This window comes from Grus americana, chromosome 4 (assembly GCF_028858705.1).
Source record: "Grus americana isolate bGruAme1 chromosome 4, bGruAme1.mat, whole genome shotgun sequence".
Taxonomy (NCBI): Eukaryota; Metazoa; Chordata; class Aves; order Gruiformes; family Gruidae; genus Grus; species Grus americana.
In genome coordinates this window covers 39,867,930-39,880,154 of record NC_072855.1, presented here as the reverse complement: position 1 = coordinate 39,880,154, position 12,225 = coordinate 39,867,930, and the positions used below count along the sequence as shown (strand labels likewise).

General features: G+C 36.4%; 1 protein-coding gene across 2 annotated transcripts in view; it reads right to left on the bottom strand.

The window, feature by feature from the left end:
- The window catches only part of GLRA3 (glycine receptor alpha 3), a 90,204-nt gene that overhangs the window by 37,794 nt on the left and 40,185 nt on the right, over positions 1–12,225 (bottom strand). For both annotated transcript variants that reach the window (XM_054823940.1, XM_054823941.1), the window contains exon 4: positions 2,024–2,247. In XM_054823940.1, the coding sequence (XP_054679915.1) occupies positions 2,024–2,247 (224 nt within the window). The remainder of the gene's footprint in view (positions 1–2,023; positions 2,248–12,225) is intronic.

The following is a 12,225-nucleotide window of genomic DNA, read 5'->3' as shown; positions in this document are numbered from 1 at the left end:
TATCTTGCCTGAAAATTTTGCCCCATATTCAATTATCAGTTCAGTTGATAGAATGTTCTCCAAAAACCTGAGGGGCTTGAGTTAGTTACACATAAGGCTTTTCTAGAATGGCAGTGCTCTAATCCCCGTCTCTTAAACCGATTCCTGCTCCAAAGCTTCCTCATGCTTTGTTGCTGTATCTTCTGTTTAGCCCGCCAGTGACAGAACTGCAGGGGGAGAGTCTGAGGAGGGAACGCAGACCCAGGTCCTATTCCCTTGCTATTATAAATGGTTCCAAATGCAAAATCTGGCTAGTAGGCTAGTAACATGGCAAGTCATTTCAGAGAAGAGGCACCTGGACTTTACTTTGTGCTTCAGTATATATTTTACTATTTTATATTTAGTATTCATTGAATCAGGAACTAGAACCTTCTCATTATTTTCTTGTCTGAATTGTTCCAGTAGCAGCCAGGGGAGGAGGAGCCATTAGGGAATGAAAGGAAAAAGCAAATTTAGAAATCTTTTTTTTTTTCCTTTTAATATTAGCATGTTAGCAATTAGCATATCTCCCCTCATCAAAAGCTTAACTGACTCAAAGTCACATAAGAACTCAACTAGATGCCAATTACATGATTTTAAATCTGTTTCAGAAATTGTAATAGGTCTTAATTAAATCATGGCAACCTAAACTTTCTGGCTTCATAAGAAACACAATAGCTATCTGGCATCTGCTTTCATCACAGTCAATGTTTGCTCTTACAATTTAATATTATAATATTTCTCTTTTTTCATATGACCATGAACTTGGTCTGAATTCCATTGAAGTTGCAATCCAAGCTTGCTTCAGTTGACTGGTGATGTCTATACTCTGGTTGTACGTATCTGGAGGGAGTAGGGCAAAGAGGAAGAGTTATCTGATTAGAGTGGAACCACTGCCAGTGCCTCTCAGGGCGACTCAGGCAGTCTGGAAATAAGTGGTTTTGCTCTACTTTCTACTTGGGTCCAGAGAAGGAATCCTTTTTTCTTGCTTTCCATCTCTTTCTAGTGACAAGAATACATGTTGTGACACTGAAGAATGCTTATGTTCCCAGACTGGCAGACTAACCTCCTTTTGGATATGAAATGCTGGTAGGAATTTTAACCCAACCCTTTCTCCCTGTGTAAGCTTGACAAGACACTTCCCACTTGCACTGGGAAAAGGGAGGAAGGAGACTCCCTTGTCACTGATACATCCACACAAATCACAAATGTTTACTTTTTCTCCTAGTAGGCAAACTATTTTACAGATTCCTGATGTCTCTTCAAATGCAGTGTCATAAAAGCATGTGAAGCAAAACACTAAGTGGACAAAAGGTATATTTATTTTGAAAAGTGTAACATTTTGCACAAGTAGGTTATTAATAGCAAATCTGTTTCATGTCTAATCGGGCATTAGGATACTTATAGCCAATGTGTTTTTCATTAGATCAGGTTTTTGAAGATAGAAGTAGTATAACTAGATTTTGTCAATACTTATGATTGCTGCTTACAGCTTCTTAAACCTTTTCAGAAGTTTACTTTCCACTTTTCTCTCCATCTCCATCAGTAAGTGAACTATTCTTTAAATGTTATGGTTTCTCAAACAGGTCACGTTTCCCTGTTGAAGAGCAACTGCAATATCCGAAAAGGTGAAAAAGAAATAACATTGAATTGTCATGACATTGGAGGCTACAGCCTGTGAAACTCATACATAGGCCAGCTCACATTATAATACTCCAGGATTATTTGCTCTGTGCAAGTGTCCTAGCTCCTCTAGGCTCAGTGTCTGTACTTTAAAATGGAAAAGATACTTTTCTTCTTATTTTTACTATGTACTTGCCTAATGAGGGATCATTTTCTATTTTAGTATAAAGAATAGCAGTAGTGATGATAAAGTTCTGTATTCAAAACTCACAACTACTTTAGTGATAGTTCTGCATGACTAGCAACTGAAGATATCTGTTAGCAATTCTTAGGTACGCTTTTGAACTTTTATCTGAAAAAACCCATTTGATTAGAGACTCACCTGATGGAATAAAGTACATTTCCATTTTTGAAAATTCGCAACAACTTATTGTCTGTTGTAACCTCATGAAAGTTGGCACCTTTTTCATTAGCAAAGAATAAATCAGGTTTCCAAATTGAATCCAGCATGGATGGATCTAAGTCTAAAGAGTCATCTGGATATTCACTGTATGCAAGGCGTGGATCATTCCAATTCTGACGGAGAAAGATGTTCACTCGGTAATCCTGAATGAAAGAGAAAACAAGCAATGCTTTATCAAGCATAGGGATTTAGCTTTTATTTCATTTCTTAGCCATGTAATCCCTTGTCCATCTGTGGATAACAAAAGAATTACTTAGCTGAATGCCAGCATGATACCTATTTGTATTAGTAGGGACACAATGGTTAAGAATAAAGATGCATTTCAGGGCAATTGAAAAAATCCCAAGCTAAGAAAATCCAACCTCTATGTACAGTTCATATAACTCCATATAACTCTACCCCTACAGTAGCTTTATCTTGAAATCAAAATGTGAGAAGCATAAAAAGAATTTTACGGAGTTACCTTTTTCTGCCCAGCCTCCGGTGGGGGCATTCCCACTTCCCTCTCTTAGGCAGTGAGAATCTGTCCCACTGTAAGGGAAGTTAAATTAATTTCTTTTTTCTTTCTCTAATTCTTACATATCTTAGACCCACAACTTAGACTTTCTGTGCCTCAGTTCCCGATTGAAAATTGTGTGAGCAGTAACTTGCCATACAGCTGTCTGAGGAGGACACGTTCCACCTCTGTTCCAATATGGTGGAGATCATATAAGTCCTTATGATAAATTAGCTTAGGTACAAGTGGAGTCACCTTAACTCCTACATCCAGTCCTGTCTTAATCAAGGGTGCTTTTATATAAAAGACGAGCAGAGTACTTCAAACTTCTGGAAGTCATTTTGGAGTTGTATACACTCTCTGTCAGAGACAATGCTGTATTTATGGCTGCACACTTTCTTAAAACTTTACCACTCTGAAAGATGAAAATACTTGTTTTTAAATAAAAGTGAACATTAGCATCTCATTACATTATATCAAGAACTGAGAGAATTGAGACACTGAGCATACGGGCATAGGGACTACACTTTTATTGGTCATAATATGATTTTTCTCATTATTTGCACCACTGCATTAATGAAAAGATAAAAATAAAATAGAAACGAAGACATGTTAGGTGCAGAGGGGAAATGGGAGCTGGTTGTCAAAGTTTATGTGACACTTCTGAATGTAATGGAAGAAAATAACATCACTTGTTTGTTGTTTAAAAAGACAATGAAAATTAATTTTAAAATGAAAACTTTTTGAGTCAGAATGGGAAATGAAGTGTTCAAGGCTGAGCAATGCAATTTGGCCAGTAACTATGGTTAGTAGTTACTAGTGGTTAGAATAACTAGTTAAAACCCCACTGGTGTAGAAATTATGGGTACTGTTAAAATTTCAATGCCATATCAATATTTGGTCTTATGCAACTTGGAACATGCAGTCATACAGTTGCGAGAATCATGCCAACAGACATAATAAAGGACAACAGGAACCTCAATATGCAACATTTCCTCATGACAAATAGTTTTTTATATCTTCAGCATTCTGCTGTTTTGGTCAATTTAATTACTCAGCTTGAATAAGGGTAGACGAACATGCTAAAAACATGCTTATCAAGCATTTGTTGCTTGATAATCAGAAAATACTGCATATCATATGAAGTCCCGGTAGAGAATTTTATATTCATATAACCTTATAAATTTTCAAGACAAAGCCAGTAAGTGGAAAACTACACCTGGAGAATGAAATTAATTCAGATTATTGTTTTCAGCAGACATGAAAAAGACTCTCTGGCCAAATGGAAGCTTATAACATTAAATGCCAGGTGGAAAAAGCATAGGATTTGTTAATTATTTTAATGTTAATTAATTTGTTAGCCCTCCCTTTCAGAACAGGACTGAAAGAAATTTCTCTTCTTTTTCATCATGGCTAGTGACAGCCTCAAGAGCCATAAAAATTCTTAAGAGAAGCTGTTGCTATTTTTCATAATTAGCACCATGGCGTGATGAAATCAGAGCCAAGGATTTGTACTTTACAGATGTAGAAACAAACTTCTTTTTCTTTTGTAAAGTAAGCCAAAACCCTTAGACAAGCTTGTGCTTCAGTGTCCATAGAACTGAGCTTTTGGTGTCTCCCATGCAGCAAGAAGACAATACCCCCTGAAATACTCTTATTTCTTTGCACAATATCCTAAATACCGTGTAGTACCAGTTCCTCTTCCAAATTCCTGTATAAAATCAAAAGGCCAGGAAGAAGCAGGATGTGGGAGCAGTGACGACTCTACTGCCTGTCCCGACATGTGGAATCCTTGCAGTGAAGGAAACATTTACTCTAAACCTGGGGCACTGGGTGTGAGCACTGCAGCTCTCGGGACTTCATCTGCACTTCAGCCAAACCCTAAGCTTTACCTTTTAATTTGTATAACCTGAAGTATGTCTATTTACTTTACTTTTCTCTGCAGATTATGCTGAGTTCATGAATGGGATTACTTGTAGAGTAAGGGACGTCTCATATATAAAAGTCAGAACAGGTGAAAAATGCGTAGTCGAGAGTTGAAATGAAAATGGAAAATGAAGGAAGGCAAATGGAGGAATCTGTTCCAGGTTATAGTAAACTATTCTGTATGTCAGTTTGGCTAAAGTTTATTGGTGTAAATTGTTTCCAGCTTTTAAGTTGAAAAAAATCCTAGTTAATTTTTTCATTGAGGCAATTGAGGCTATTTTTCATTGTTCTCTCCCCTGGAAAGTCTGACTTAAATTGGCTCTCATTATTCACTAAAAAATATCCTAATCTATCAAAAGGAAAGAGATACATTTGACTGCTATAGTATGAAGGACAAGTATTCGTTGTCTCAGTTTATAATTACACATTATGAGAATAAGGCTTAACTGCTTTAAACAAGTAGGGTTGTTTGATGCAAACGCAGAGACCAGAATTAAACTGCCGGAATTGATTTGTTTTCCTACAAAAGGATTACTATTCTCATGTGCTACTTGCCCAGAAGGGTGACTCCTAACGTAAATAACTGTGTGCTGGGGAGGTTCCTTGAGGGGAGAGAGAAATCATCATTTAAGTTGTGGTGACTTCCACAACCACTTCCATAACCTCAAGGCTGCCCTCATCTGAACAGCTGCTGTATCCTGGTTCTACAGAACGAGATTGCTTTATGGGTCTGCACTGGCTCCACTGTCTTTCGAAACCCTTAGCCACAGGGTGAACTTTCTTAGAGGGTCAGAATACTGTTCATCTGCTTCATAGGGCTCAATAAAATAAAAATTGGGAGATCAGGTAATTGGTCTTTGCTGTCCATACTGAGGCTGAGGCCATTACGGACTGCAGTACTAACATTTTGATTAGCAATTTCCAGCACACAGTGAAATCTAAAATACTTACAGAATATGTTGATTCCTTCTTCATTATACTGATACAGATAGAGCTGTATTCCCATAGCGTACAGAATATATCTAGACTGCTTTATGGAAGTGCAGATAGAGCTGTATTCCCATAGCATACAGAATACAGCTAGACTGCTTTATGGAAACTTTTGCAAAGATCTTCAAGATATTAATTGCCTAACTCTCACTGGTTTCTTTAATGCATTTTAAATATGCATTGTATGTGGAATTCTTCTAGATCTGAGGGAGAGAAATATAAAAGCAAATTTCCAAAATATGCCCTTCATTTGAACATTGCATATCACCTGCTCTCATAAATTTTGAATGCTGTCATTCGTGCATAAATGAATAATCTTCCAGAACTCTACCTGTTGCAGTTCCAAATACTATTATAATTTTGCCTAATATATCCATCTAAGTGAAATCTAGACTTGTCTTTTGCATAATGTAATCAAATAATTCTTGCTTTGTTTGTTCTAGTTCACTGTAAAGTTTTAACATGGAAATCTTACGAACTTTCCAAGAACGCACTATCAGAAATACTGTTCTTGTAAAGAATTTTTTTTTTAATCTGATAACTATGCCACTGTGTTGTAACGAAAGCTGCATATGATCCACCGTTCCTAAGAAGACATCACAGACATACTGGAAAAAGCTGTTTACATGAAGGCTGAAGTGAGGAATGAAAATTAGCAGGGTGACCTGGAGTAAAAGGCAGAACTAGAGAGAACTAATGGGGGTGGGGGGGCAGGGGATGATTTAAATGGTTTCAGTAGATGTTACAAGGGAGAGAGATGTGTATCAGGAAGAATAAGTCCCAAGGGAATCCTGGCCTATAAAAGTAACCAATATCTTGAAGAGCCACTTCAAAGTAAGTATAATTTTGTAACTATAGTGGGCTATTTGTTTTATTGAATTTATCACCCCATAGGGAATTTGACTATTTGGTCATACAGTTGTGCGTGTGTTATCATTCTTCTCCCTCTATCCACGTTCCTCCTCACCCCAAAAAAAGTTATCAGGTGCTGAGTTATCAGGTGTTCAGTTGCTAGTGAAATAGTATTAGTAGTTTCATATTTCAGCACAATGTCCTTGGTACACCAACCTAAAAAGGAATGTTTTAGAGCATATTTCACTTCATTTTCCATTTTGTTTCTTGGGTAAATGAAAAAGATATTTGGCCTTTGTTCTACAAAATATTATGGTTGCTTTATGCATTTTATCTTCAATATAATTTGATTTCTTAATATTGATGTAATTTGTTAAATAAGATGCTTGCAACAGGATATTTAAAAGGTCTTAGCAATTTTACCTTTAATATTTTATTTTTGATGTAATACTGTGGGAAAAAAGTTAGACTGAAGACTAACTGTACAACTGGAAGATAAACTGCAAAATTCAGCAGAAAATGGTTATTTTCTGAACTAGATGAGTGCTGCACAATCCAGTATAGCACTAAACTTGTTACTGCTATGGAAAAGCAGTAAAAACATAATACTAACTTTTTTATTTTGCAATTTCTAAGATAAGTTTTCCCTTTGTAACATATGCTTTCCTGGTTTACCACAGCTAGAATTATTATTTTTATTTTATTTTTTTTACTTTAGAAAACCACTGGAGAAAATGTCACAAAAAGCGAAGGATGATTGACAGTTGGACTTGATGATCTTAGAGGTCTTTTCCAACCTTAAAGATTCTATGATTCTATGATTTTGGGTTTTGTTATACTAATACAAAGGTAGTACCGTGTGGGGACTTGATGGATATGGATTGTCGTAATTGTCTTCTCTCAGGTTTGCTTTCTCATTCTCACTACTGTACATGAAAAGCTACTATGTTACAGAACACATTAAGTTTTAATTTTTACTGGTGAGATTTTCTAAAGTTACTATCATAGTCTCTGAAAAACTTGACGTGCTTTTTATTACCACCTTGATTAGTGTAATTAGGCAGGATACCCTGTGGCATATTAGTACTTTGTGGGAATAATATCTTTCCATTTTAAATTTGTTCACTGGCCCTAAGCACTATGGCTGCAGTTTAGGTCACTTCATTACTTTGGGTAAATTGACGGAGTTTCCTTAGTTTTTCTTTACATACCTGAAAATTTCAGGCTGGACCAAAAGCTATTCAGCTGATGATTTCAGTATGCCTTTGATGAAATTTCCCTAGTAAAGAAACTCAAGTATTTAAATTTAAGTAAGCCTCTCACATTGATAAGTCATTTTCCATGCAGGTTACCAATGTCATTGCAAAATCAAAATAGGAGAAGACCCTTGAAATTCACGCTGACATTTGAGAAATGTTTATATAGTTTGTGTAATCTGAAGGATTCCCCTGTATTTCCTCATGCTTAATAGTTGGAATTCCATTATTACTGAGATTATTTATGGTGAGGCCTCATCTGTAGTCATGCATGTTTAGAAAAAGAATGTATAGAAGAAATTGCAGAAAAGGATTATATAGGACTGGGCAGGATAGCCAGTTCTGTGAGAGTAGACAGGAAAAATCTGATTTCTTTAAAGCGGTGATACAAAGGACTTGTATTATGATTTGATTGGTGACTTGATTGCCATCTGTAAATATGCTGAAGGGTAAATACTAGAGGGAGAAAACATTTTAAATCTAAGGACAAGAACATCCTTAACTATCAATAAATTTAGGCTGGTCTGAAATGGCTCATCCTTTTGCTTATCATGCTAATAAGCATTGGTGATCTCTTCACTGGCATGATTTATTATAGCAAATAAGGGGATTCTTCTTTATTTGTTATTACATCTTTGCATTATTACAGGTCTGAACTGCAGCAAGGATAGTGTATATATCTATACTGTATGGCAGTTCAATTAATGAGTGAAAAAATATTGCAACAGACTCCATGCTCCACCATTAACTGTAACTCATTAATCTGTCAGAGGTTTACCATAGCAGCTAAAAAGAAATTAACTGTGATTTAAATTGATCGCTGAGTACTTAACTTTAATTGACACGTCAAATCTGTGTCAGAGTAACAAGATTTGACTAATGCCAAACATCCCTAAGAACATGCTTTTCTGTACAGAATAGCTGTAGGACATTCATTACAAGAAGCAATGTAGATACACTGTTGATTATGATAAAGAGTTTGTCTGACTCACAGAATCCTTGCTGATGATCTGTCCCTGGATAATTCCCTGAGTGGAAGCTCTCTTTCCAGAACCGACTTTGGCAGTGGGTAAAACTAAGGATGACCTTACTGTTCACACTTTGGAATTACAGAACCCGTAGAGAGGCTGGAAGCAAATGCAGCACTGTAAGAAGTAACTTTGTCAGTTTTCCAGAACCACAGGATTCCTCCCTCAGAAAGGAATGTCTTCATCAATGGGCCTTGGGAGAAAGCCTTCCTCATGCAGTTTTTCTTTCTAATGTCGTGACTCTTGCAATTTTGCTGTATAAGGACAAGTGTGCAGTTCCATGCATGAAGACATGGAAAACTTTCCTGTCTAGTCCTGCCTCAAGTTAGTTGGCTAAGCGCTTCGTTGGTGATTAGGATCTCTAGAGTTGAGCCCTTGCAGGCTGAGGATGAGCAGTGAGGCTTGTTTGGTTCCTGGATAAAAGCTCTAATCCTACACTAGTTTGAAAATGGTGGGTGCTCTTACCCCCTCCATTAAGTAGGACAGGCCAGATGGTTTGAGGATTTGGGTGAGGGCTAACTTGCCTCTGATCTCAGGGAGCTTTAGGAAATTATTTGAGCTATTCAGAAAAGATTGTTGATGGATTTTGGATGAAGAGCTCTCTCTTTGTCCATGGATGTATAAAAGCAGATTTTAAGGTGTTCATTAATATTTTTAATCTTTCTGGGGTTTTTTGATTGCTTGGGGGTTTTGGTTGGTTTTGTTTGTTTTTCTTATGCTTCTGAACTACTAGGTATCCAGGTGGGTGTCCTGTGAATAGTTTTGTTAAAGTTTTATTTAAATTTTGCCTAATTCCTTTTCAGAGTTTGACTTCAATAACTGCCCAGCAATACTCATATTGAAGTCAACAGAACTGGAACTTACTTGGCAAAGAACTAGCTAAAACTAGGACTTCAAAATTGCTACCTGTAACATCAGATGTCTCAGATTCCCTTACAAAATCAAAATTCAGTGTTCGGCAAATAAGTATACACACTACCTTCTGCACCAAGTGCTCTTCCTAGGTTTGTCACCTGCTTTCATAACCTTGGATTCTGAAGTGGTATGGCCTCTGTTAATGTTCTGCCTGGGACAGACAAATGTTGCTTGCTTTCTTTTCTTCTGGGTTGAGCAATATCTCATTTACTATCACTGCTAGTGGTCTGGAGGATGAGAACTGCTCTGTCACTATTCCAGTTCAGTCTTTCCCTTGGTGAAAATATGGGGTCACTTACAGGAAGCTTATTAGTACAGGGCTATCAGTCTTTGTCATTCAACCCATAGCTAAAAGAAGAATATAGTCAGTAGTTTCTGTGAGGACTGCTTGATTTTTAGCTTCTGACTCCCCTGTCTTTATTACAAAATATTCAAAATCTGTTGAAATGATCCGTGTGCTACAAAATCTACTTATTTTCCATAGGTTTTAGGATGGAAACATTGCAAAATGGACAGGTTTAATTAATTTTAGTGTTGGGTTTTTTTCTGGTTTATTATCAGTAGCAATGGCTGGATTTTAGTTTCTGTGCTCAGAAATAATTGTCATATCAAAAGTCAAAGCTAGTTAAAATCTAGGATGTTTACCCTTAAAAAAAATTAATTAAACACAGTACTGACATACCATATAATAATGTTTGTCACAGCTCTTACTGCATGTCCTAGAATATTTATTAATTGAAGATTGAATATACTACTTCCATTCTTAATGGAAGTTGTGTGTTCCCAACTCCTAATGCATTACACTAAATTCACATTTTGCAACTTGTTCAACGTAATTGCTTTTTTAAGCTTTAGCTCAGGGGCTTTTAAAATGTTTGCACTTTCAGGCAGTAGTGTAAAGGATTAGATGAAAATGGACATGACAATTACATGAGCAAACATCATGCACTAAGCCTCTGTCTTTGTTGATCTTTGCCATGTTCTCAGTTGACAAAAGATTCTGGGTTTTTTTCTGCAGACAAATGATGTGTCCCTGAAGATGCTTTTGCTGTAACAGCAGAAGGTATTTCTTGCTAAGTGAAAAATTGAGCTTTTTCTGAGATTATTCATTTGTTCAGTTTGGTGCTGTATATTCCATGTTGTTATTAATACATTTTGTATGTTAGCACTTAGAATATGACTGGTTTCAATAAGTGACTGAATTGCCTAATAGTAGAAATCTTTATTGAAAACATGTATTTGAAATCATCCTCTGTTTCACCTCTTACAAGAAATATAACCCAGTTAGATCAAATAGGAATTTGGGAATTCTATACTAACTTTCTCTGCAGCCTTTCTTGTGTTAGTAGATAACTATGACATTGTCTAGAATAGGGTAAATTAGGTAAAATATAAAGTAAAGCTGAACTAGCTCAAGTCCAGAAGCAGCGCCTGCTAACTCCTGCCATTTAAACACCTGCTAAAATGGGCTGTGGGAAGGGATATATCTCTAACTTTTAAAAAAACTTGATTAGATATGAGTTGTCTTTAAATTTATTGATAGGCATGAAGCGTGTCAAGAAGTCTGACAGGAAAATCATGTTGGTTTAGAGGTTCTACACTGATGCCATGGCAACACATAAAAGTTAATGTGGATCTGAACTGTACCAGTACTGAGGAGAAAGTGAACAATTCGCACACAGAGACATGTAGTGTCATTTGAAAAGTCCTAAGATATTCTGCCTTTCGGCTGCTGGTTCAAAAAGATGTACGTCTCCTGTAATCCTATGATATGTCTACCAGCCTAGATAACCCAGGGACTCTTAGGGATTATTGAGGCCATCTCTAAAAACACTAAATGCACTTAGACAACAAAATAAAACTTGAACATGCACAAACTCTGTTCAGTACCCATTTGCTAACCTGCTCCTTTCATGAAGAAATTAACTTTGTGAACTAGTGCATGTAGGTCTAGGTGAGTAACAAGGGAGAAAGAAGAAATGTCAAGTTCATGGGCTTCCACTAGGTCCATGATGAAGGGGGTGGAAGTAGAGGTTACTTGTGAAAAGCCAATCCTAACCTTATTTTCATAGATCTCAAATACCGTGGTTTGTTATACTACAGTCATACCACAACAGTAGTCACAGGCACAAATCTGAAACATTTTCCCTATGTTTTGCTAAGCTGGGAAACAGTCTTGTTAGACTGTAAAGTCTAGTATAAATAGTTAAAAATTGCAGTAAAATTATCAAAAATGAATGAAAGAGTTAACCAGTGTAAAGTATAAACACATACTTTTGAACATATACTTTACTATATATTCAGTTTTCTGAAACTGTAGAGTAGCCAGTTTCATAATGCTCACAAAAATAAGGAAAAGTATATTGCAAAAGAGGGAACTAATAAAGACTGAGTAGAAACATCCCTTCAATCCTACTAGGATTCAAGTAGCTAAACCCTCATTCAGTTTAAATCTATAAAAGAAGATAGAGCAACTAAAAAGAAGATTGTGAGAGATCCCACGTATTGTAGCATACAATGTTTGTAGATGGAAAGGAGACTAGAAATCTTCTTTAACTAATCCTGTTATGCCAATAAATTAGCTTTCATATGTTCCTATACATTTACATTTTGAAAATCCCTTAACTGAAAAAGAAATCTAGTGACTGAAAGAGCAGG